Consider the following 27,866-nt stretch of genomic DNA (forward strand, 5'->3'; position numbering starts at 1 on the left):
TGCACTCCAAACAATACCTATCTTCGTAGTCAATCAACTATAAAACCCTCACCTGGCTAGTTGGTTCAATTTACTACATTAGAATGATACTCAAGAAACCAAACTGTAGGGCTGAACTCAAAAAATAACTTCACTTCATAAAAGGAATAACTCTTATGCAACAGCCATAAAATTAATTGCAAACCACCATTTAAAATGTATTCCAGGACTACCAGCAAGGTAGTTAAAACAGCCCAACTAGCTGAGCAAAACATATGGTGAAGGAAGAGCATTATTCTTTTCTTTATTGTAAAATGCCTAAATCCCAGAGAGCCTCATCCTCCAGGATTACCATGAACATTTACCTAGCCATGAACTCTGATGCAAATTATATACAGAAACCTCTACTTGTTGGAATGCTGTGCTATGAGCTAATTACCAATACCATAGGAATTTTATTAGCTTTTCAAAACTTTTTAAAATGACATATTTAAATTCCAGAAAAGGAACTTCCAGAGGGAAAAAGTATAGAGAACAAAAAATGTAAACAGTAGTTATATAATTGAGGTTTTCTAAAAACCTGCCATTTAATTCATTCAATTCATTCTTTCAACAATCCATACGTCCTAAATACTGCAACCTAAAAAAAAAAAATGCAATAGATATATCCTTACAAAGAATGAAGAAACACAGCTTAGTAATTAGGTTAAAAATTTTAAAGCTTGTCAATAACTAGTTATTGATAAAAACAATAAAACTGGATAACTTTCTAGGTTTTCAAAAAAATATTCTACTTGGTTTACACATTATCTATATAATCTTTCATCTTGGGTGCTGTTATATCAATTATGTATACTATATTTGAAGCTATGTGACTTAGTTATAACTTTCTTTCATTAACAAAGTAGTTGCTGCTTCTTTTCTGTTACTGAGGTATTTTGATTTCCACAATTTATCAAGTTCAAGTTCAGATTATCGCACTTTAAAAGTAGGAAAGTTAAGACTTCATTAATTTATAAAGGATATGCCAACACCCAAAGAAAAGCTCAATGGCAGAGACAGAATCTGGACTCTTCATATTTTTGGTTCCTGATCTTAGTTTCTGCTCATCTATCTTTATTAAATTTATATTCACTCACCCCATGTCAAAAAAACAAACAAAACTTTAAAGTAAAATACTATAAGAATTCACAAACCTTATATTCTTCTTTGTGGAAGAAAAAATAAACATAAATAAAATTTTAAAATACATGCGGCCTCTGACAAACTGATTTTCACAAAATATTTGATGAATCCTTTTATATGAGAAAGTGAAATAAACCAACTAGTAATAAGAGTTTTGAAACCTTTGGGGGTTTTATATACATTCCTTAAAGACAACTACAGGGAAAAATGTAAAATGGAAAAGTGAAAATATACACCAAAATATAACAGTCTACCATCACGGAGCTATTTTTACATTTCTGAATCTAAAAACTACAAATACAGTTGTTAAAAAAAAAAAACCCACAAAATCTTACAAATTGTTTACAAACTGTATCCTACCTTGCCAGAGGTTAAAATAAACTTATCAAACACATAATATAATTCCTGGGTGGGGTGGTTATCATCATCATTAAGATCAGAAGCATCTTCTGTAGCTTTGCAGTTGCAAGAGGTAGCAGATGTGTCAGTGCTCACAATGAGATGTGAACTCTCGGTTTCTGTGTTTGACCTGCAGTCTGTACCAACAGATTCATCTGGGTCAGGGGATTTATAATCAACACAATTACACTGGCTGAGTTCCTTTTTTAAACAAGTTTCTGAAGGTGCTAAATCATCTTGTTTCTTATTTGATTTTGGCTCTAATTCACTGCCTTCACTGGTAGAAAGACAGGAAGATTCCTGTCCAAGTTCAGCCAAATCTAGTTCATTTACCAACAAACTGTTATCTTCAGTAATACATCTCTGCGATGTACATTCCATTTCATCATATTTATTAGGTTGACCTCTTTCTGCATTTATTTTTTCTGTGCTTTCTCCAAGTAGAATGCAACAACTGGATGCCATATTGTCAGACTTCACTGGTTTCTTATTGCTTATTTTCACCTTCTCTTTTTTCATGGAATCCACTGTAGATTTATTTCCACCCTTCCTCTGAGGACAGGCGAAATACCGATAAGCTGCCCTGAATCTCTCCACAACATATTCATAAACAAGCTGGCTGTTTAAGCTTCGTGCAACATTCCTCTTGACTGAAAATGGATCTAGTAAGAAAGGAAATGGTCAGTTGCTAAGTATCTACTAACAAACTACAATTCCAAGCTTCCTCAAACAGATTTGAACTGCTATACTATCAGCAGAGTACAATTTCCCAAACCTTCCCTAACCTAAAGTCTAAGTGGGAGTTCCTGTAAAATGAATATGGAAAATACAACAGCAAATGCTAAGGGGAAAAGAGAAAAGAATAATAACAAGGGTAATTAATGAGAGGTTGGCCAAGGACACCAACTCAGTAATTTAAAAATTTCAATGATAAAACTGGTAAAGGCAGACTGTTATGCCTTCCTAGGCTGTCATTAGATGAACTTTTTCAAGTCTCCTCCAGGACCCATTCAAAATTTTCATCTCATCACAATATTCTTTAGCTACATTCTCCTTGCAATTTAAGGAAAAAAATATATAACCTAAAATTTTCAAAGCTTCAAGTTAAAAAATGGGATTTTAATATTTAATTTCAGTGAAATCAGAAAATTAAAGGGAGAAATAGGGTGGCTCAGTGGATTAAGCCGCTGCCTTCGGCTCGGGTCATAATCCCGGGGTCCTGGGATCAAGCCCCGCATCGGGCTCTCTGCTCTGTGGGAAGCCTGCTTCCTCCTCTCTCTCTGCCTGCCTCTCGCCAACTTCTGATCTCTGTCTGTCAAATAAATAAATAAAATAAATCTTTAAAAAAAAAAAAAAAGGCATGAAAAAAGAGATCTAAGAAAGTAAAATTTGGGGTGCCTGGGTGGCTCAGTGGGTTAAGCCTCTGCCTTCCACTCAGGTCATGATCTCAGGGTCCTGGGATCAAGTCCCACATCAACGCATGTGGCTTTCTGCTCAGCGGGGAGCCTGCTTCCCCCTCTCTCTCTGCTCTCTGCCTACTTGTGATTTGTTACATAAATAAATAAATCCTTTAAAAAAAAAAAAGAAAATTAAACCAAAATTTAAATTTGGTCCAATCTAAAATGGGTATGCTGAAAAGGTTTATATCAACTACATCCTCGTTATTAAGAAAATATAAAAGACCTCGAAAATGCTTAGCAGCTTTTGGATTTTGTAAGCCTTAAATACAAAAATTTAACATAATATATATAATAATATAATATAAATAAATACAAAAAACAAATGACACCCAAAAGATACACATTTTCTCCACTACTGAAGATCACCAAGTAAAAGAATTAACAGGCAGGCTTCAGATTGTTAATGTTTGGATATCTGTTACTTTTTGCTGTTATCTAAGTCTACAGGATGTTACCTAAACCCAAACATTTTCGCTCTCCTTCTAGAAGAGGAAAAAGAAAAAGACGAGAAGACCAATTATGATAGCTACAAGCTTTAGAGCTCATTTATTTACTATATGTAAGTGTATAAGATTTAAGTACTTTTTTTTTAATTTTTTTTTTTTAAGATTTTATTTATTTATTTGTCAGGGAGAGAGGGATAGAGAGCGAGCACAGGCAGACAGAGAGGCAGGCAGAGGCAGAGGGAGAAGCAGGCTCCCTGCCGAGCAAGGAGCCCGATGTGGGACTCGATCCCAGGACGCTGGGATCATGACCCGAGCCGAAGGCAGCTGCTCAACCAACTGAGCCACCCAGGGTGTATAAGAGTATCTGTGGGTTCTACAGAAGGCCAACAGAGGACAGGGAACAGAAGAATATAAAGTCTAAACAGACTACAATGATGGACAGAAATTCAGTTCCTAATCTGTAAAAAGTGAAATGCTGCATGATATAAGTTTTCTAGAAACTGTTCTATTACTTTGCATTCTAAAATATTAATATTCTTGGGATTTCATGTGAAACTTTTTTACCAACAATTTTTTTTCCCAAATCAATCTCTCTTCTCTTTGGCTTAGCCATATTTAACAACTGAGGCACTTTTTTTAAAAATGTTTTTGAAGTATAGCTGACAATGTTACATTATAGTTTCAGCTGCACAACATAGTGATCCAACAACTCTATAGTTACGCTGTACTCTCCCCAAGTGTAGCTTCCATCTGTCACCATACAACTCTACTCCAACACCAGTGATTATGTTCTCAATATACACTCCAGTGACTTACACATTCCATAGAGATGAGGTACTTTAGAAGATAATGGAAAAACCAGATTTTCAAATTACATTTTAACATAACTTTATGACAGAAACTTACAGGAATATGAAGACTATTTTGAGTAATTTCTCTATTTTCCTATATTTTTGAAATTTTTCAAAAGAATTAAGAAATAAAAATAAAGGCATGTAATAAGCTAATAACCCAAACAATATATTTATAGTTTTGAAACCTTAAAATTATTATTAATCTTATAAAACTATCATGACTTGATAAAGAATTTACTTGACATATACAATGACAACCTAGTGGCATATACAGTGCTACAAAGCCAGAGATATAATTTATAACACTGTATTAGAAACAAAAGATGAGTGGCACAAAAACATATTCTCCAAATGAAATATAACATATCATCTCACCTTCAATAGCTATTCGCCTTTTAGGCCAGTTTTTGTTTTCTCTTGTTAAAATATCTTGTATCCGTACACATATGACATATTCTTCCAAAGCAAAATCCAGTGTGTAAAATTTTAGCAGCTCTAACCACAACTGCCCCAAGGATACCTGATTTGGTGTTCCCAATGTTAAAGGAGACTGGAAAAGAAAAAATACTTTTCATTTAGGTTTCACAGAACTACAGAATCACAATTTTCATTTTAAAAGATCTCAGATATTACTTTTCCAAAAACTGAGGCATAAAGAAGTAACTTACACAGCTGGGAACACAGTCCTAGTTCACGGACTCAAAGAATTTTATGGGTTTTTTTTTTTTCCCATTAAACCAGTGATTCTCAACCTTGGCTATATCAGATCACATTGGGAACATTAAAATACACTAGTACCTAAGCTCCATACCATTCCTACCTCCCATACCCTGCCCAAGATTCTGATTTAACTGACCTGGGCAATGGGATTTTTAAAGCCCCCTAAGTGATTCTCCTGTGCAGCCAAGGTTGCAAACCATTGCATAACAATTACTGCAGCTCCTTGTTCTGGTAATTACTTTAAAAATCTAAGTAAGTGCCCTGGGCTTTTAAAAGCTAATTCCTTCATTCAGCAAACATTTATTTAGAACCTACTATGTCCCTGGCACTGTACTGGGGATATAAAAAAAATAATGAGCGTTCACACTTAAACATAATGGTCACTCTGCATCATTCACTCTTTTTAAGTGTTGCACATACAGTTACTATTACTTCTAACAACTCTGTGAGGTAGATAATACAGGAAAAGGATTTGACTCAGGACCCTGGCTACTGAATTCATGTTGTTAATCACTCTACCTACCATACTGCCACTCATATAAGGAGAGAGCCTACTTCACAGAGTATTAGGAAAGGAAGAGACAATTTAACAATTAAAGTAAAGACTGTGTGCTAACATGGGCCTCTAAATTAAGGGGGTTTTAACAAAAGAGATAATATCTGAATTCTAAAGGAATTAGCTAAAAATGACCACTAAAGAACATAAACAGTCATCCATTCATTCAATTCTACGATTATTCATTCAGTGTCTACTATGTGCCAGGCACTTGGGCTATGTCTGTGAAAAAACCCTCGAGATCCTTGCCTTACTGGATCTTCCTTTCCAGGGGAGGAAGATAACAAAAAACAAGTAAATTACATAGCAAGTTAAAGAAAGCAAAGTGCTGTGGAAATGAAAAGAAGTTGAGTAGGTTTAGTAAAAAACAAATTGGAAGAATGGGAGTATGACATGGTTTCAGTGTTAAATAGCATGGTCAGGACAGCTCTTGTTAAAAAGGTATGATCTGAAGAAGAGGGAAAAGCATTCTAGGAATAGGGAATAGATAGAGCAAACAAACAACTAGAAGTGTTACTAGCTTTAAAAATAAAACCATGAAAGCTAGAGTAGCAGAGAAAGGAGAAGAGAAGAGAAAACAAAGGACTAGTCAGTAAGGACTCCTCAGTTTGTATACTAAATTAAATGAGGAGCAATTGAAGCATTTTTAGTGTGGAGAGAAGGAAGGACATGATATGACTTAAGTTTCTGAAGAACCATTTTTTAAAAAATATATATATATATTTTTAAATTTATTTGACAGACAGAGATTACAAGTAGGCAGAGAGGCAGGCAGAGAAGAGGAAGGGAAGCAGGCTCCCTGCTGAGCAGAGAGCCCTATATGGAGCTGATCCCAGGACCCTGGGATCATGACCTGAGCCGAAAGCAGAGGCTTTAACCCACTGAGCCACCCAGGTGCCCCTGAAGAACCATTTTGATTGTTGTGCTGAGAACAGACTACAGTTGGCTCCTGAATGATACAGGGGTTAGGGGCACACAGACCCTTATGAGGTCAAATCTACATATTAACTTTTGACTCCCTCAAAACTTAACCAGTGATATATGCTGTTAGCCAAAAGGCTTACTGATTACGTAGTCAACCAATACATATTTTATATATTTATCATGTACTGTATTCTTAGAGTAAGCTAGAGAAAATGTTAAGAAAATTATAAGAGAAAAATACATTTATAGTATTAGACTATATTAAAAAATAATCCACATAAGTGGACATGCACAGTTTAAACCCATGTTATTCAAGGGTCAACTGTATAAAGAACAATGGTAGATACAGGGAAACTCATTATGAGACTACAGTAGTAATCCAAGTCAAAGATGATGGTGGCTAGGACAAGCATGTTAACAGTGCAGGTGGTGAGAAGTGGTCAAATTCTAAATATATTTTGAAATAAAAATGACAGGATTTCCTGACAGACTTCATACAGGGTATAAAAGAGAGAAGTAAAAGATGACTCCAAGGCTTCTGACTGATCATCTGAAAGGACGAAGTGCCAGCAATTTAGATGTGAACACTGCTTGTGGAGAAAGAGGAAGACCAGGAGTCCAGTTTTCGGCATGTTAAGTTTAAGACACCTATTAAGACATCTAAGTAGCGACATTAAAAAGGTAGTTGCAAACAACTATAGAATTTCAGGAGTGTGGTTTGGCTGAAGACTTAAATTAGAGAGTATTACACAGATAGTATGTAAGACCCATGCAACTGGATAAGATCACCAATGGAGTGAAGATGCAGAAGAAAGGCGAAGGGATCAGGGACTGAGCCCTGGAGCATGCCAACATTAAGAGATTCAAGTGGAAAGAAGAAACCAGCGACAAAGACTGAGAAGAAATAATCAGCCACGGGTGTGCTATCCTGAAAGTCAAGTTAAGAAATTTTTCAGAGTAATCCACTGGTAAATATTGCTGATACATCAAAAATATAAAAATTGTGAAGCAACAACTGGATTTAGCAACATGGAAGATAAATGATATTGACAATACAAATTTTGGTAGGTTGATGAGGGTCAAAGCCTGATTACAGTGAGTTAAGAGGAAACTGATATTGGAAATAATGAATATGAACAATTCTTTCAAGAAGTTTTACTGGTAAAGGGTACAAAGGAATCGCTGGGAAGGGAAATGATATCCATATTTTTATTCAAAATGGGAGAAATAAAAGCATGTTTGCTTACAGATGAAAAATTGCTAACTTAAGGAAGGAAAGAGAAGAGGTGCTAGAGCAGTGTTATAGAATAAATAAGAATGGATGGGATTAAATACCCAAGTGGAGAAAATTAGATAGCAACTTGGGAAGTTCCTTTATGAAAGCAGGCATCAAGTCAGACTATGTGAGATAGCAGCAGGTGGTGGTGGGAGTATGCAGAAGTTCTCTTTTGATTTCTTCAGTTTTCTCAGTGAAGTAATAAGCAAAATCATTAGCTGAGTATTGGTGGTTTGAGAGGAAAGGAAAAAGAAGTCTAGGAAAGTGGGAGAATTGAAGGGACTAAGAATGACTGTTCAGGGAACTACATATAATTCAGTATAGCTAGAGCAACCATTTCAGTAATGCTTTTATTTCTGTAATAATATGTCTATTTCAAAAGACTACATACTTCTGGAGGACACAATCCATGGATATTCATCTTTGGTTCCCTAGCCCTCAAGATAATGTCTGGCACATAGCAGGTCCTTAATAAATGAATGTTGAAGATTAAATAAGCAAGCCACCCCCAACAGAGGAGGAAAGGGCCTTTATTTTTCCACCAATCTGGCAACATAATTCCCATATGCTAAAGTTGTGATCACAGCCCAACTCCTGAAGGAAATTTTCCTTGTCTAAATGAAAAAGATACAAAGAATTACCATATGATAAGATTCAAACAATACACATCTTCCAAAATGAGGTACAAATTCATTAGGGAATCTCAGTACTGAAAAACTAAACCAGATCAACCCCTCACTTTACAGATGAGGAAAATGAGGCCAAGAGGCTTATGCAGTCAGTCAATCTACTATTAAAGAGCAGCTTCAACAGAAGGCATCACAAATTCTACAGAGAGAAAAGCCAAAAACAAAAACAAAAACAAAAAAAGCTTACTTTGCCATGTTTTTCCTTCATGGCATTACTTTGGTTGTCTGTGTCTGTCTTCTTGGTATCATCTTTTGGTTGGTCTGCCTTAGCTTTGTTTTCCTCAGCAATTGAGTTTTTCTCAGTTGCACTACTTGAATTATATTCCCACTTCACAAACTTCTCTTCTACTATGCCCTTCAGCTGAAAGTCATCCATTCTTTTTGGGTCAAAGCCTTCAATCTATATAAAAAGGCATTCCAAATTGGTAGTGGAAAAATTATTAAAAAAACAAAACAAAACAAAACAAAAAGATGGACAAACAAACAAACCAGAATTCCGCTTAAAATGTTTGAACAGAGTACTCTGTCAGAGCAAACTACACATATACAAGCACATATACGTCACAAATTCATGCTTACCCAAGTTCCAAGTAAGCAAGGAAGAAGAGGGGGTTTTCTTTGTTGTAGAAAAAACATCACCATTAAAGCAAAACAGTAGGAAGGGATTCCACCATCAGTTTGGGAGTCAATATAGCATAACTGCAAAACAGAAGGGGAGAAAATATTGCCATTAGCTTTAATTTTCTTTGTTCCCCTCATAATTTTGTTTTCACTATGATCACTCACCACCCTGAAATAACTGTTAACACATTGGTGACAATCTTTCCATTCATTTCTTTATTGCATATAAAGTCACATATTATTTTAATGGAATGGAGTTAAATGGAATATCATACATAGTGCTTTTACTGTGTACACATTTTTAAAATATTTTACCTTGCCTTCTACTTCTGCCTCAATGTTAAAGATCATCTATGAACACTTACATGCCTTTTTCTATACTCTAATAACTACATACAAATGTATTCCTATATATTTCTATTTTCTATATAAATGCAGGAAAGATTTTGTTTTATGTCATTCTCTTAGAAAAATTATGTATTATACACATCTGTGTATTATTCTTCTCCCTTAACAATGTAACAACAAAGTTCCTCTAAGTCAATTAGTACAGATAGAACACAATTATTTATTTATTTACTTTCTTAGCATTCTTTTAAATGCTTAAATTATAGGTTATGATCTGTATGGCTACTTAATAATCTTCCCACCCGAGGACATTCAAATTTTGTTCCCAATTTTTGCCACTTTAAGCAATGCTGTTTTGTCTTATATGCATTTCCTAATTATCGGTGCTTATTTATATGAGCTGTTTTCCCAAGAATGTGTTTGCTGGATTTAAAAATGTGTGCTAGAGGGGTACCTGGGTAGCACGGTCAGTTAAGCATCCATCTCTTAGTTCAGCTCAGTTTGTGGTCTCAGAGTCATGGAATCAAGACCTGTGTTGGTGTCTGTGCTTAGCGCTGAGTCTGCCTGGGTTTCGCTCTCCCTCTTTGCCTCTCCCCACCCCTGAGCTCATTTGCACTCTCTCTCTAATAAATAAATCTTTAAAAATAAGTAAATTAATAAAAATGTGTGAAATACCTAATTTCTAATAAGTTTTCCAAAATCACTACAAAAATTCCTCTTTTCACCAGTTAACATGAATGTACTCATAACACTTTCCAACACTAAGTATTACCACTTTTTAAAAAATGCCAAGGGTAGGGGCCTGGGTGGCTCAATTGGTTAATCTACTGTCTTCCTCTCAGGTCATGATCCCAGGGTCCTGGGATCTGCCCACACAGGCCTGCATCTGGCACCATGCCGAGGAGGGAGCCTGCCACTCCCCCTGCCTGTGCTCTCCCACTCTCCATCAAATAAATAAATAAATAAATAAATAAATAAATAATCTTTAAAAAGAAAATGCCGGTGTGATACAATTATCTAATGATTACTTCAATTTGCATGTCCTCAATGTTGATACTGCACAATTTTTATATGTTTACTAACCATTTAGATTTGCTCTTTTCTCAACCGCCTATTGAATCTTTTGCCAATTTTTTCTATTTGTACACACTGCATATCAATTTACATTACAGTTAATAGCCCTTTAAATCAGATACATACACTTGGACAATGTTATTTTTCCCAATCTGCTTTTATTTTGACCTTATTTAAGGAAGCTTTTATCATGTAAAATATATTAACGTGTGTGTATAGGCTTTTGCAATATAGCTTCTAGGTTTCCTATCATAAGAAGGTTTCTCCAAACCATAGCATATATACATACTCTTAAATTTTCTCCTAAAATTTTGATGTTTCATTTAAGTAGAATTTATTTTTGCACTTAGTGTCCTAAGGATTCAACAGTACTTTCTTCAAGAAATACACAGTTGGGGGCGCCTGGGTGGCTCAGTGGTTAAGCTGCTGCCTTCGGCTCAGGTCATGATCTCAGAGTCCTGGGATCAAGTCCTGCATGGGGCTCTTTGCTCAGCAGGGAGCCTGCTTCCTCTCTCTCTCTCTGCCTGCCTCTCTGTCTACTTGTAATTTCTCTCTGTCAAATAAATAAATAAAATCTTTAAAAAAAAAAAAAAAGAAATACACAGTTGTTCACTGAAACTAATAATACACTATATATTAATTAATTGAATTTAAATAAAAAATTAAATTTTAAAATACAGTTAAAAAATAAATTAAATTTAAAAATACAGTTGTGACAGCACCATTTGCCAAATAAACCATTGTTTTATTACTGAAATGAAATATTTTATTTTCTCATACATTAAAATTTCATTTACACTAGGATCTACTTCTGGACTTCTGTTTCACGAATCTATTTGTCTATTCCTATGCCAAAGGCATATCCTGTAAGATAAAGATAAAGGCAAACTGTAAGCAGTTTCACAGTGGTAAAGTAGGTCCCCTTCACTATTGTTCTCTTTCTGAATTCTTCTGGGTACCCTCAAACATTCTTCCATACTAATTTTAAGACAATTTTATCAAATTTTTTTAAATTCTGGGCATTTCTAATTGAAATTACCATACATTTGAAAATTAAGATGACTTTACATTTTAAGGGTACCATCTCCTTTCCTAAGAACTTTGTATCTTTGCAGTTTCCAAAAATTCATGAGTTTTCATTAATTACTCACTTCCCCTAAACTCTCATAACCAATACCTCTACAAGTCTTACCTCCAAAACTCATCCCAAATCTGTCTACTATGCTTCATATCCATTCAAACCTAGCACACACCATAATCACCTCTGGCTGATCTACTACAGCAGCCTGATTAATGAGTTCTTTCCTTGTACTCTTTATCCCAGAAAGATCTTTTCAAAACATAAATCACATCAACTCATACACAACTTTTAGAACTGCTTTCTCACTGCAATTAAAATCCAAATTCCGGGGATGTCTGGGTGGCTCAGTCAGTTTAGCATCTGCCTTCAGCTTAGGTCCTGATCCCAGGGTCCTGGGATCAAGTCCCTCATTGAGCTCCCTACTCAGCAGGGAGTCTGCTTCTCCCTCAGCTACTCCCCCCTCCCCACTCCCCATGCTCGCTCGGGCACACACCTTCTCTCTCTCTCTCTGACAAATAAAATCTTTAAAAAAAAAAAATCCAAATTCCTTAACCAATGAAACATTCACTCTCACTTCATTTCAGCCACTCTTGTCTTTCTTCCTGGTCTTACAAGCTCATTCGAACCTCAGAAGCTTTGTACTAGCTATCCAGGATACTATTCCCTGAGACTTTCAAGTGGCTGGTTGCTGCTGGTCTGAGTTTCCGTATCACTTCCTCAAAAAGACCTTCCCTAACCATCTGGTATAATGCCACTCTTATCACATCACCTCATTTTTACAGCACTAAAATCTATCAGATACTGTGTTACTTATATATTTATTTACTGGCTAATTCTTCCATAAGTATGTAAGCTTCATGACAGCAGGACTTTATATATCTTTAGATATTTCAAGCACCTAGAATAGTGTTTGGCACACAGGAAGTATTCAACAAATGTTCGCTGAATAAATGAATTTGTTCAGATTTTTACATTTCAATAATACAATTTTCTTCCTGTACCTTTTTTATTAAATTTATTCCTTAATATTTTACAATTTGTGTCACTATCGCTAAGGAATATTTTTCCATTTCCACTCTACCAGGTTATTCCCATGACAGAAAAAAAAGCTACTGGTTATTTTATGTTTATATTGTAATTTGTCATCTTACAAATTCTTTCTTTTAAATTCTCTTATAAGTCCCAACAGTTTTCTTACTAAAGTTGTATAGGTATACAATCATATCTTTAAAAAAATTTTGTTTCTCCAATATTTACATTATTTCATTTTCTTATTGCATGTTTAAATATCCCAAAACAAGGTACAACATTACTAGCAAACATCTCTATAATACTCCTAATTCTAACACCTACTGCTTGAGTAATTCACTGTTTAGAATGTTTGTTATTTTTTTAGTAAACAGTCTTCATCAATTTCCTTTACAAGTTTACTTAAGTGGTTTTTTTTTAAGAAAAACATGCCTTTTCAGATTCTATGTTTTTTCTGCTTCAAACTGTTAATATAATAAATTGTGTTAACAGATTTCCTGATATTAAGCCATTATTTTACTCCTGAAATAAACCCTATATAGTCGTGGCATACAACCTTCTGATACACTAATATATTGTACTTGTTATATTTCATTTAGACTTTTGCATCTACAACTTTTGCATCTAAGACCAGTCTATACTAGATTTTGTTAAAAATTTGTTTTCATTTTTTATTTAGGTAATAAAAATAATAATCACTAAAGTTTAATGGCTTGGTAAATTTAAGAATACAGGAGCTCTTGGTTGGCTCAGTCGACAGAGTAAGATTTATACTTGGGGTCATGAGTTCAAGCCCCATGTTGGGCATAGAGCTTACTTGAAAAATAAAATACAGAGGCGCCTGGGTGGCTCAGTGGGTTAAAGCCTCTGCCTTCGGCTCAGGTCATGATCCCAGGGTCCTGGGATCTAGCCCCGCATCGGGCTCTCTGCTCTGCAGGGAGCCTGCTTCCTCCTCTCTCTCTGCCTACTTGTGATCTCTGTCTAATAAATAAATAAAATCTTTAAAAAAAAAAAAAGAAAAAGAAAAATACAATTTAAAATGAAAGGATAAAAAACACTTATAAAAAGAGCCTCAGGAGCACCTGGGTGGCTCAGTGGGTTAAGCCTCTGCCTTTGGCAAGGGCCACTATCTTAGGAGCCTGAGATCAAGCCCTGCTTTGGGCTCTCTGCTCAGCGGGCAATCTGCTCCCAGCTCTCTCTCTCTGCCTGCCTCTCTGCCTACTTCTGATCTCTGTCAAATAAATAAATAAAATCTTTAAAAAAAAAAAAAAAAGCCTCAATCTTTCCACTAGAATAAATTCCCATTTACCCAGAGTCCTAGGACAGGAGGTATGCTGCCTAATGACTAAATCAAGTTAATTAAAAACATTTTGGTAACTGTAAGGAACTGTTCATGTATGCTGTTAACACTACTGAACATCTCACAGAGTAACAACATTTAGGAAGTTTACAAGAGAGTTTTTAAAACACAGGGAGGGATGTCCTAGCCAAGCTGTGGAAAAAACCTAAATGTCTATCAACAAAGATAAAGAAAAGTTGGTACACACCTACAATGGTATCTCATTCAGCCTTAAAAAATAGAATTCTCCTATTTGCAGTAACATGGGAGGACCAAGAGGACATTTTGCTAAGTGAAAGAAAACAGTGTCTGTTTCTAAATGCTAATCTCCGTTACGTAGAATCTAAAATAGTCAAACTCATAAGAGTAGAGTTCTAAAATGGTGGTTACCAGAGGCTGGGGGAGAGGGAAATGGGCATAGGTCAAGGGATACAAAATTTCAGTTACATAAAATGAGTAAGTTCTGGTGATCTAATGTATACAGCATGGGGACCACAGGTAACGCTACTATAATATACACCTAAAATTTGCTAAGAAGGTTGTTCTTAGTGTTCTTTTTTTGTTGTTGTTAAAGATTTTATTTATTTATTTGACAGACAGAGATCACAAGTAGGCAGAGAGGCAGGCAGAGAGAAAGGAGGAAGTAGGCTCCCCGCTGAGCAGAGAGCTCCCCGCTGAGCAGAGAGCCCGATGTGGGGCTCGATCCCAGCACAGTGGGATCATGACCTCAGCCAAAGGCAGAGGCTTAACCCACTGAGCCACCCAGGCGCCCCTGTTCTTAGTGTTCTTAATGTTCTCACCACACACACAATAAAGATAACTATGTGAGGTAACAGGTTGGTAATCATTTCATAATTAATACATGTATCAAATTACCAAGGTATACATTGTATTTTTTTTAAAGATTTATTTATTTGTCAGAGAGAGCACAAGCAGGGGGAACAGAAGACAGAGGAAGAAGCAGGCTCCCCAATGAGCAAGGAGCCCTATGCAGGACTCAATCCCAGAATCCTGGGATCATGACCTGAGCCAAAGACAGATGCTTAACCAACTGAGCTACCCAGGCATCTCAAGTTGTATTTATACATACAATAAGGCGCCTGGGTGGCTCAGTGGGTTGAGCCGCTGCCTTCGGCTCGGGTCATGATCTCAGGGTCCTGGGATCGAGTCCCGCGTCGGGCTCTCTGCTCGGCGGGGAGCCTGCTTCCTCCTCTATCTCTGCCTGCCTCTCTGCCTACTTGTGATCTCTGTCTGTCAAATAAATAAATAAAATCTTTTTAAAAAAAAAATAAATAAATAAAAAATAAAAATAAAAAAATAAATAAATAAAAATAAAAATTAAAAAGCCCAGCGATCTCTTTTTTCCTTGTATGAGATTATTTTTTTAATTACCTGTCAGCTGGTCCTCAGAACTTTTTAAATTTAAATATAACTGGCATATAATGTTACATTAGTTTCAGGTATACAACATAATGATTCAACAAATCTACAAGACCAGTGCTCTAACCCCTGAGCTATGGAGCCTGATTCAACAACTCTATATGTCATGCTATTCTCACAAGTATACCTACTATCTATAACCACCAATACTATTATAGTATTATTGACTATACTCGCTATGCTATACTGTTCACTAATGTAACTTATTCATATCATACCAGAAACCCATACCTCCCATTTCTCTTCACCCATTTTCCCCATCACCGTACCCTCCTCTCCTCTGGAAACCACCAGTTTGTTCTCTGTATTTGTGGATCTGTTCCTACTTTTTTTGTTTTTTAGATTCCATGTATATGAAATCACTGTGTTGGTCTTTCTGTAACTTACTTCACTTAACATAAAACCCTCCGTGTCCACCCGTTGTCACAAATAGCAAGATCTCCATACACACTCACACAGACCTTCTTTATCCACACTTCTATCAGTGGACTCTTGGGTCACTTTCATATCTTAGGCTATTGTAAATAATGCTGTATAAACATAGGGATACCTGTATCTTTTCAAAACAGTGTTTTCTTTTTCTTTGGCTAAACACCCAGTAGTAGAAATACTGAATCAGATGTCATTTCTAATGTTAAATTTTTGAGGAACCTCCATACTATTTTCCACAGTGGCTGCACTAATTTACATTCCTACTAATAAGAGGGTTCTTTTTACTCCACATCCTTGCCAACACTCGCTATTTCTTATCTTTTTTGATACCAGCCATTCTGACTAGGTGTAAAGTGCTATCTCACTGTGCTTTTGATGTGCATTTCCCTGATTAGTGATGTTGAGCATCTTTTCATCTGTCTATTGGCCACCTGTATGTCTTCTTTGGAAAATGTCTCTTATTTGGTGTTTTGGTGCTGTACTGCAGAAGTTCTTCATATATTCTGGATAATAAGCACTTATCAAATATGTCATTTGCAAATATCTTCTCCCATTCAGTAAGGTGGCCTTTGTTTTGTTGATGGTTTCCTTCACTGTATGAAAACTTTTTATTTTGACATAGTCCCAACAGTTACTTTTGTTTTTGTTCCCTTGCCTAAGACACATCTAGAAAAAGGTTGCTAAGGCCTAAGTCAAAGAAATTACTGCCTATGTTTTCTGGTTTCAGGTCTCACATTTAGGTCTTCAGTCCTTTTTTAAAAGATTATATTTATCTTATTATATTTATTATATTTATATTTATTTTTATATTATAATTTTTTTAATTTATTTGACAGAGAACAGGCACACATGCACACAAGCAGGCAGAGCAGCAGGCAAAGGGAAAGGGAGAATCAGACACAGGAAGCCTGATGCAGGATTCTATCCCAGGACCCTGGGATCATGACTTGAGCCAAAGGCAGATGCTTAAGTGACTGAACCACCCAGGAATCCAGTCTTTAATCCATTTTGAGTTTGTTTTTGTGTAAGGTATAAGAAAGTGGTCCAGTTTAACTTTTTGAATGTAGCTATCTCCAGGAATCTCTTTCAGATGTCAAATATTGCTAAAAGTAATTCTTCTATTAACCACAAAATCTGGCTCTCAGTCAGGAAACCTGACTATAAAAGACTGATAAGCCTCAAGTGTTTTGGGTTTTTGTTTTTATTTATTTGTCAGACAGAGATCACCAGTAGGCAGAGAGGCAGACAGAGAGAGAGGAGGTAGCAGGCTCCCTGCTGAGCAGAGAGCCCAATGTGGGGCTCAATCCCAGGACCCTGGGATCATCACCTGAGCCAAAGGCAGAGGCTTAACCTATTGAGTCACCCAGGTGCCCCAAGCCCAAAGTGTTTTAAGAGGCTTTATTAAAAAACTATTTCCTACTACTGGAATGCTAAAAATATAGCTACTTAGGAGGAGAAGACAACCAGAGAATAGTCAACAGTAATCTTATTAGATCAGTTACAAGAATATATTTATAAACTGGAATTTTTCTAAGGCCTCAAGGTATAGAAAATCCATGCTTTATTACAAGATGTGCAATGTGGCTTAAAACTTCAAGATAAATAAAACTGTTTAAAAAAATATCTTTGAGAGACACCTGGGTGGCTCAGTCGGTTGAGCATCTGCCTTCAGCTCAGGGCATGATCCCAGTGTCCTCGGACAGAGTCTTTCATTGGGCTTCCTGCTCAGCAGGAGGCCTGCTTCTCCTTCTGCCTGCTCTGCATGCCGCTTCCCCGATCGTGCTCTCTCTCTGACAAATAAATAAAATATTTTAAATAAATAAATCTTTGAGGGACACCTGGGTTGCTCAGTCGGTTAAGTGTCTGCCTTTGGCTCAGGTCATGATAGCAGGTGCTGGGATCAAGTCCCATATATCAGGCTCCTTGCTCAATAAGGGAGTCTGCTTCTTCCTCTGCCTGCCATTCCCCCAGCTTGTGCTTTCTCTCTGACAAACAAATAAATAAATCTCAAAAAAATAGTAATAATAAAATTTAAATTTAAATTTAAAAAATCTTTGAGAACAAAAACATACCAGGAATTATTTTTAGGTTTCTTACAATAAACTCAGCAAATGAAAGCCATAAAAAAAGCTCTTTGTAACTAACACAAACTGCAAAAAATCAGACACACTGTTCTGTTGGAAATAGGAAAGAACTACTCTGAAACCTGCTTTGTATGCACATTTAGAGTCCTTCGTTGACTGGTACATTTGGAATCAATGTAAGTTTGAGCAGTCTTTTCTAAGAGCCACTTTAGAAAAGAAAGTTTATAGATCACATCCCACCCCCCAATGAAAATTACTTATTTGAGTATCATTTATATTCTTCTACCAAGTCTACTTACTTGAATAAAAGAATGTCTGTGAGAAAACGGACACTATTTTATGATAACCAGAAAATTATGGCATAATTAAGAAATACATCCGTTTATTCTTTCATCCCTTACGAAACCCATAACCTTCCCAGAGCTGATACACTGAGCTTCCTGAATGACAGCTATGTTTCAGGTATCAGTCTCATCACACACTCTGAGAAACCTTGGTTACTAGAGTTTTTGCACCAGTTCTTATTCCTGTTGCCTTACTGTTGTTTAAATACTCTCAGTTGCCAATTTAAAAAATTGCGTAGCATTTTACAGTTCAAAGTACAGTCTCATGCATTATTTCATATCACCTTTGACATAATTTCTCTAGATGGAAAAATTGAGGCTCAAGTGAAATGTCTTGCTAAAAATCACATATTTATGAAAACGAGAGTTGGAATTGGTTTATTCCATCTCACAGTACTAAATTTCTATAGTATGCTAGGCACAAGGGATAATGAAATAAACAAGGAGAGGTACTCACTATATCCTTCAGTCTGGTTCAGTGCTCCCAGTCACTTCCAATGGTTAAAAATCCCCTTTCTGAAGAAATTGGGCCATGCATATATTCAATAAATACCCCAAGTGCAATAAAATAAGGAGCACTGGGACCATCAGTGAATAAATAAAACAGTTTTCCTCACTAAGTTCACAATTTTCTTGGAAGAAAACATATCACAAACAAATAAATGTACGTATGGCAAGTTCTATGAAAAAAATAAAGCAAGGTAAAAGCAGGGAGAATGAGGGAGGCAATGCTATTTTATATAAGGATATTCAGAGAACTCTGACAACGTGAAATTTGAGCATAAACCTGAAAAAAGTAAAAAAGTGACCATGCTGGAAAAGTGAAAATTCTAGATGAAAGGAACACCAAACACAAAGGCCTTGAGTTGAAGAAGCACCAACCTTAGGATTTCTGACTGTAACTTACTTTTCAAGCTGTTCCTTACTCAACCAACCAGGCTAGGTCTAACCCAACCCTGAGTTCAATCCTCTTATCAGAGTCCAAACAAAAAATTCCAAAAAGAATTCTTTAGCAATTTTTGCTCTCCTTTATCATTCCACCATAGTTCCTTAATCCATTCTCTTTGTGTAAGACTGAAAATTTCCTCGGGACGCCTGGGTGGCTCAGTTGGTTAAGCGGCTGCCTTCGGTTCAGGTCATGATCCCAGCGTCCTGGGATCGAGTCCCACATCCGGCTCCTTGCTCGGCAGGGAGCCTGCTTCTCCCTCTGCCTCTAGCCTACCACTCTGTCTGCCTGTGCTTGTGCTCTGTATCTCTCTCTCTCTCTAACAAATAAATAAAAATCTTAAAAAAAAAAATAATAAGACTGAAAATTTCCTCATCACTAATATAACAAGTCATGAAGAGTACACTGATAAGAACATACACAGAAAAGCTATACCCTCTCTAGTCATTTGGATTGGTAACAGTAATTATTTTATTACTCCTCCTTACCTTCATACCAAAGAAATTACTACAAAGGGAACCACAGTCTTTAATAATTAATTCTAATTTAGGAAACAACTGATTCTCAGCAGTTACCCAGTCAGAAAGTGTGTAGGTTTACTGATGATTTAGAGGAGAGAGAATATTGTTCTAAGTCAGAAATGGGGGGAAAAGATGCTAACAAAAAAACCTTGCAAACCTATGCATTAACTTATATCTTACAACTTTCACTCACATTAAAAGTGAAAATTTGAGCCTCATTTACTATGCAAAAGAAAACACTTCTGTACTACATAAAAGGAGAAAAACAAATCAATCATTCTGTGTTTGTGAGACTGCTTTATTTTCATGTCCATAATCAGAACCTGCCATAGCACTTTCTGTCTAGCACAGATAACCATTTTATCTCCAAATATTAAGATTTATGTTACATGTTAGAGCAAGAAAAAGCCTGAGTTTCCTTAAAGACAGGTACTTTTTTTTCTTCTGCTCCACTTACCTTAGCCCAGTAGCGAAAGGCTAACACCAAGGGAGTAAAGACAGGTTCCAACTTGCCAAGAGCAGCAAGTAAATCAGTAGTGAGGCATGCCATATCATTTCCTGCACTCACTCTACAAAGCAAACCACTGTAAATGAGACAGAAACAAATTTCACTATACTAATATCTTACAAACCAGAATATTCCAAACTCTATGGCTATCCTTTCTAGTCATCATAATTTTTTTGCATTGTTTTATTATTATGTTCAATTAGCCAGCATTAGTTTTTGATGTAGTGGTCAATGATTCATTAGTTGCATATAACACCCAATCCTCATCATTACACATGCTCTCCTTAATCCCTACCATCCGGTTACCCCAATCCCCCATCTCCTCACTTCTGTAATCCTTAGTTTGTTCCTGGAAACCAGGAACATTTTTTTCATGATTTGTCTCAGTAACCATATTTTAATACCTAGGAAGTCATAATAAAAATAAGACTTTTAATAAACTGAGAGCTTACTGAAAACTATAACCATTTCCATAACTAGAGTTCCATATAAAGATGTTTTAAATACTCATTTGTACTTCACAAATAAATTTCAACCTTACTTAGAACTTAAATTCATCAGAAATCACAAAATTTGTTTTACATCAAAGACACTGATCTCATCAATATCAAGTGGTACAACATATCTTCCCAGTTCATTCTTTTTGCTTTACACAGGGTAAAAAGGAAAAAATAAAATGCTGAACTGACTAGCTATAATTATTGACTCTAATTTTTCCTATCCAAGCTTTCATGGTTTTACTGCTACTTCCAGGTTTTACTGCTACTTCCAGATTAGAAAGGATGTGTGTATTAACCCACAGGTAATGCTTATATGTAAATGAAAATAGGAGCTACCTTAAGGGGTGACAGAATTATAGTAGAGATATTTTGGTGGCAGGAAGAAGAATGTATCTGAGGTTCCACAAAGAGGCGATTTGATACAATGTGGTTACAAAACAAAAAAACAAAAAACACTAGAAGTCAGAATACTTTCATTCCAATTCTGATTTTACTCTAACTGATGTGAATTTGGTCAAATCATTTAGTTCCTCCATGTCTCAATTTTCTAATTAGAAAACAACAAAGTTGAATTAGATCTCCATAGGTCCTTCTAACTTGGAATAAGAAAATATAGTACCCTTAAAATTTAAGATATATAGGTTATTTTTCAATAAAAGAACACTTATTTATTTCTATATTGCTTCCTTGTCTCCCACAATGATCTCAATCAGGATTATTTCAATCTCCTTTTTCACAGGCACATTGTTCTCTCGGTCCTATAGACATCAGACTAGAAAGGCAAGAATAGTCTTCAATGACTCATTCAATTTTAGTGACTCAAAAACTAGATTCTAAAAAACTGTGAGCTCCTTAAGAAGAGTGGATACTTCTTATTTATGCTTGTATCCCAACAGCAAAGCAGTACCTAAAATACAGTAAATGTTCAATACTGTTGGATGAATGAACTTGAGAAAAAAAAAAAGTTTTGCCTTACTGTGTCTTGTTTTTAACTGGTAATTCTATTTCTTGTTCACAAGCTTTTAGTAAGCTTTTGTTTTTAATAAATGGAAAATAGGTTAGTTATATTAATCCAAAGAGAAATCTAAAATAAAATTTTCTGTCTTGGAAATGTTCACTATATACTCAGTTATTGTTATTTCAAAAAATATTTTCTATTATTGTTACCAACCTTTTCCGATCTTTGCATACCACAACAGGAACTTTGGCATGAAAATCAGATTCCACATCTATATATAATACTAATAAGGGGAAAAAAAATAAACCAAGTAAGATGATGTCAACATCTCTCAAATATTTACTCTATGGTAAACACTAAGCAGTAACATCCTTCTAAAAATCACTCACATTGCTTCTGTGATAATATTCACTTCTCATTATTAGCATCAAACCAACAGAATATCTTACCTCTCTTGGTGTCATTTGCTGTATATCACAAACCACAGGCATAGTCCAAAATATTGTCCAAAAATTATAATCACCTTAAGAAGAAAGAACTTAACATCTCTAAAAGTTTGACTATTTCCTAGTAAGTATACAATCTAGTCAGTTATTAAACCTTCAAAAATATAGCAAACAACAAATACCACTTACTTCTACTTCTGAAGAAGTCATGAAATGATAATCTACAATTCTCTGACAATTCTTTTAAATTATTTATGCAAGTAAAAGACTAACTCTGCTGGCCCCATTTCCTGTTAATATATGAAAGGTCTGCCAAATCAAAGCTCTTAAGGAAGAAGAGGGTGAAGCATACTTCCACTCTGAAGTCTTTCTCTACAACTCCCAGGTAGGTTACCATGTCATAAATATTTAGTCTAATAAAAATAGATGTTTTAATACTATTTCATTTGAGGTTTAAAGAATATCTCTTAGTAGTACTTGTTGGAATTATTAACTTATAAAAAAATTATCTGCTGAAGACTTATATACCAGGAATTGTATTATGCATGGTGGATAAAACAATGAATAAGACACAAGGAACTCAATTAAGGGTTTAGAAAACAAATCTATAAACAACTCAATCCTTTAGATGACAGGACAGAAGTCTTAAAGGAGTACAATGAAGGCATAAAGGCAGCTGAGTAGTATTTCACTGTGTGTATATATATATACCACAACTTCTTAATCCTTTCATTGGGCACATGATGTAATGAGCACTATGAGACTGATGAATCACTGAACTCTACCTCTGAAACAAATAATACACTGTATCTTAATTGAATTTAGATTAAAAAATAAACTAAAAAATTTTAAAAAGAAAAAAGCAATAATAATCTTTTTTATCAAACTGAATTTTGTAAGCCTATGTTACGTGACTTAAGATGTATTTAAGTCATGTATACAAAACACATTTACAAGATGCCTCAGTGGCTCAATTAAGCGTCTGCCTTCGTCTCAGGTCATGATCCCACCATGTCCAGCTCTTTGCTCAGCAGGAAGCCTGCTTCTCCCTCTGCTTGCCAAACCCCCTGCTTGTGCTCTCCCTCTCAACCTTCCTCTCTGATAAATAAAATCTTTAAAAAATAAATAAAATACATTTGCTAAGTTGATATTATCCACTGATTCTAAAGTAAAAGCTCTATTTATACCTCTTATCTGCAATATGCTTCAGAGTTTTTGTGCAATAACAAACAAATACTAAGAAAGAAAATGATACTAAAAATCCCTTTACAACATTAACTGGACCAAATAAAATGTTTTGAGCGCAAAAACAAAAACCTAACCAACCAACAAACCAAAAAAACCTAAGGAAAACAACCAACAAGAAGCTAACAATAAAAACTGACAGGGGATGAGGCGCCTGGGTGGCTCAGTGGGTTAAAGAGTCTGCCTTCGGCTCGGGTCATGATCCCAAGGTCCTGGGATCAAGACCCGCATCAGGTCAGCAGGGAGCCTGCTTCCCTTCCTCTCTCTCTCTCTCTCTGCCTGCCTTTCTGTCTATCTGTGATTTCTGTCAAATAAATAAATAAAATCTTTAAAAAACAAAACCAAAAACAAAAACTGATGGCCGGGGGGAGGGGAAAGAGAGGAAGAGAGAAAGAAAGTTTAAAACTATGAAGTCAATGACACGTAAGACTAAGGTCAATAAGCTATCTCTAAGACAAATTGCAAATTTTTTTAAGATTTTATTTATTTATGAATAAATAAAATAGATAGAGAGACAGCGAGAGAGGGAACATAAGCAGGGGGAGTGGGAGAGGGAGCAGCAGGCCTCCCACTGAGCAGGGAGCCACGTGTGGCTGAATTTTGAGTTTGATGACAATCTTCTCATCAAAAGGATAGTAAAAAATATATATGCATATATAGCCATTTTACAGATGAGGAAACTGAAATATTAACACTTAAATAATCTGCCAAAAGATACAACCAATAAGCAGCAGAACTAAAATTTGAGGCCAGAAAGTCTGGCTCCAGATCGTCAGCTCTTAAGCATTTACTTTTAACAAGAAAAGCAGTAAATAAAAAACAAAACAATATTCCATATTGTACCACATAACCTATGACCTGGTTTAAGACAGGCGTAATTTTAAAAAATTTTACTATAAGAAGTATTTTTACCTATGTGAATGTTCATTTTACACCAGAAACAATCCAAACGGAAAAGGCAGATATGAAAAACTTTAAAAAAAAATTTTTTTTAACATTTTACTTAGACTTGGGAAGATAGCAGAGAAGTAGCAGGCTGAGGCTACATCAGGTAGCAGGAGATCAGCTAGATAGCTTATCTAAACATTGCAAACACCTACAAATCCAATGGGAGATCGAAGAGAAGAAGGACAGCAATTTCAGAAAATCAACCACTTTCTGAAAGTTAGGGCTGGCGGAGAAGCGAATCCAAGCAACGGGAAGATAGCCCGCGGGGGGAGGGGCCGGCTCCCAGCAAGCAGCGGAGCAACGGAGCACAAAATCAGGACTTTTAAAAGTCTGGTCAGCTGAGGGACATCGCTCCAGAGGCTAAACCGGGGTGAAGCCCACGTGGGGTCAGCGTGGCCCCAGGTCTCACAGGGTCACAGAAGGATTGGGGGTGTCTGAGTGTTGCAGAGCTTGCAAGTATTAGAAGAGGAAAGCTGGCTACAGAGACAGAGCTGAGGAGTGAGCTCGCAGCTCGGGGTTACCTTGAACCGGTCGCAGCCTGGGTGAGCTCGGAGCGCGGCCGGAGGCCAGGGAGACTGGAGTTATTGGGCGCTATTCTCTGAGGGCGCACTAAGGAGTGCGGCCCGGAGCTCTCGGCTTCTCTGGGCCGGAGACTGGGAGGCCACCATTTTCATTCCCGTCCTCCTGAACTCTACGGAAAGGGTTCAGGGAACAAAAGCTCCCCTAAGCGAACGTGAGCAGATTACTCAGCCCAGGCTGAGGGTGGTGCAATTCCGCCTGGGGCAAAGACACTTGAGAATCACTACAACACGCCCCTCCCCCAGAAGATCAACAAGAAATCCAGCCAGGACCACGTTCAGCTACCAAGGAGTGCAGGTTCAATACCAAGGAGAGCAGCGGAATTCCAAAGAAGGAGAAAGCAAAGCACTGAACTCATGGCTTTCTCCCCATGATTCATTAGTCTTGCAGTTAATTTAATTTGGTTTTTTTATTCCAATTTTTTTTTCTTCTTCTGCTAAATTTTTTTTAACTTTTACCCTTTTCTTTTATAACATTTTTAACTAGTTTATCTAATATATATATGTATATATATATTTTGTTCTTTTTTATAGTTTTTCTTTATTCGTTTTCTTGTTTTAATTGTTTCTTTTTTTTTTTTCTGAAACTCTTTTTATCCCCTTTCTTCTCACAACCCCCATGATTTGGGATCTCTTCTGATTTGGTTAAAGCATATTTTCCTGCTTTAGTATTTTACTTGCTCCTTCATATACTGTTATCTTTTAGTATTTTACTTGCTCCTTCATATGCTGTTACCTGGACAAAATGACAAGGCAGAAAAATTCACCACAAAAAAAAGAACAAGAGGCAGTACCGAAGGCTAGGGACCTAATCAATACAGATATTGGTAATATGTCAGACATAGAGTTCAGAATGACGATTCTCAAGGTTCTAGCTGGGCTCGAAAAAGGCATGGAAGATATTAGAGAAACCCTCTCGGGAGATATAAAAGCCCTTTCTGGAGAAATAAAAGAACTAAAATCTAAACAAGTTGAAATCAAAAAAGCTATTAATGAGATGCAATAAAAAATGGAGGCTCTCACTGCTAGGATAAATGAGGCAGAAGAAAGAATTAGTGATATAGAAGACCAAATGCCAGAGAATAAAGAAGCTGAGCAAAAGAGGGACAAACAGCTACTGGACCACGAGGGGAGAATTCGAGAGATAAGTGACACCATAAGATGAAACAATATTAGAATAATTGGGATTCCAGAAGAAGAAGAAAGAGAGGGGAGAAGAAGGTATATTTGAGAGAATTATTGGAAAGAATTTCCCTAATATGGCAAAGGGAACAAGCATCAAAATCCAGGAGGCGCAGAGAACCCCCCTCAAAATCAATAAGAATAGGTCCACACCCCATCACCTATTAGTAAAATTTACAAGTCTTAGTGACAAAGAGAAAATCCTGAAAACAGCCTGGGAAAAGAAGTCTGTAACATACAATGGTAAAAATATTAGATTAGCAGCAGACTTATCCACAGAGACCTGGAAGGCCAGAAAGAACTGGCATGATATAATAAGAGCACAAAAAGAGAAAAACATGCAGCCAAGAATACTATATCCAGCTAGGCTAACACTGAAAATAGAAGGAGAGATAAAAAGCTTCCAGGACAAACAAAAACTGAAAGAATTTGCAAACACCAAACCAGCTCTACAGGAAATATCGAAAGGTATCCTCTAAGCAAAGAGAGAGCCTAAAAGTAGTAGATCAGAAAGGAACAGAGACAATATACAGTAAGAGTCACCTTACAGGCAATACAATGGCACTAAATTCATATCTCTCAATAGTTACCCTGAATGTTAATGGGCTAAATGCCCCAATTAAAAGACAGAGGGTATCAGAATGGATAAAAAAACAAAACCCATCTATATGTTGCCTATAGGAAACTCATTTCAGACCCAAAGACACCTCCAGATTTAAAGTGAGGGGATTGAAAACAATTTACCATGCTAATGAACATCAGAAGAAAGCAGGGGTGGCAATCCTTATATCAGATCAATTAGATTTTAAGCCAAAGACTATAATAAGAGATGAGGAAGGATGCTATATAATACTCAAAGGATCTGTCCAACAAGAGGATCTAACAATTTTAAATATCTATGCCCCTAACGTGGGAGCAGCAAACTATATAAACCAATTAATAACAAAATCAAAGAAACACATCGACAATAATACAATAATAGTAGGGGACTTTAACACTCCCCTCACTGAAATGGACAGATCATCCAAGCAAAAGACCAAAAAGGAAATAAAGGTCTTAAATTACACACTCGACCAGATGGACATCCCAGATATATTCAGAACATTTCATCCAAAAGCAACAGAATACCCATTCTTCTCCAGTGCACATGGGACATTCTCCAGAATAGATCACATCCTGGGTCCTAAATCAGGTCTCAACCGGTATCAAAAGATTAGGATCATTCTCTGCATATTTTCAGACCACAATGCTCTGAAGCTAGAACTCAATCACAAGAGGAAATTGGAAAGAACCCAAATACATGGAGACTAAACAGCATCCTTCTAAAGAATGAATGGGTCAACCAGGAAATTAAAGAAGAATTGAAAAAATTCATGGAAACAAATGATAATGAAAACACAACGGTTCAAAATCTGTGGGACACAGCAAAGGAAGTCCTGAGAGGAAAATATATAGCGGTACAAGCGTTTCTCAAGAAACAAGAAAGGTCTCAGGTACACAACCTAACCCTACACCTAAAGGAGCTGGAGAAAGAACAAGAAAGAAACCCTAAGCCCAGCAGGAGAAGAGAAATCATAAAGATCAGAGCAGAAATCAATGAAATAGAAACCAAAAAAAAACAAAAAACAGAACAAATCAACAAAACTAGGAGCTGGTTCTTTGAAAGAATTAATAAAATTGATAAACCCCTGGCCAGACTTATCAAAAAGAAAAGAGAAAGGACCCAAATAAATATAATCATGAATGAAAGAGGA

The 27,866-nt window shown here is 36.2% G+C and overlaps 1 protein-coding gene across 8 annotated transcripts in view; it reads right to left on the minus strand.

The window, feature by feature from the left end:
- TUT4 (terminal uridylyl transferase 4) overlaps window positions 1-27,866 on the minus strand; it is a 204,204-nt gene that overhangs the window by 37,065 nt on the left and 139,273 nt on the right. For all 8 annotated transcript variants that reach the window (XM_044238236.1, XM_044238238.1, XM_044238237.1 and 5 more), the window contains exons 8-13: window positions 21,927-21,996; window positions 20,205-20,331; window positions 9,068-9,187; window positions 8,676-8,888; window positions 4,699-4,873; window positions 1,525-2,225 (exon numbers count right to left, since the gene is read on the minus strand). In XM_044238236.1, coding sequence (XP_044094171.1) covers window positions 1,525-2,225; window positions 4,699-4,873; window positions 8,676-8,888; window positions 9,068-9,187; window positions 20,205-20,331; window positions 21,927-21,996 — 1,406 coding nt within the window. The remainder of the gene's footprint in view (window positions 1-1,524; window positions 2,226-4,698; window positions 4,874-8,675; window positions 8,889-9,067; window positions 9,188-20,204; window positions 20,332-21,926; window positions 21,997-27,866) is intronic.

The sequence above is a fragment of the Neovison vison genome, chromosome 2 (genome assembly GCF_020171115.1).
Source record: "Neovison vison isolate M4711 chromosome 2, ASM_NN_V1, whole genome shotgun sequence".
In the NCBI taxonomy this organism is placed as follows: Eukaryota; Metazoa; Chordata; class Mammalia; order Carnivora; family Mustelidae; genus Neogale; species Neogale vison.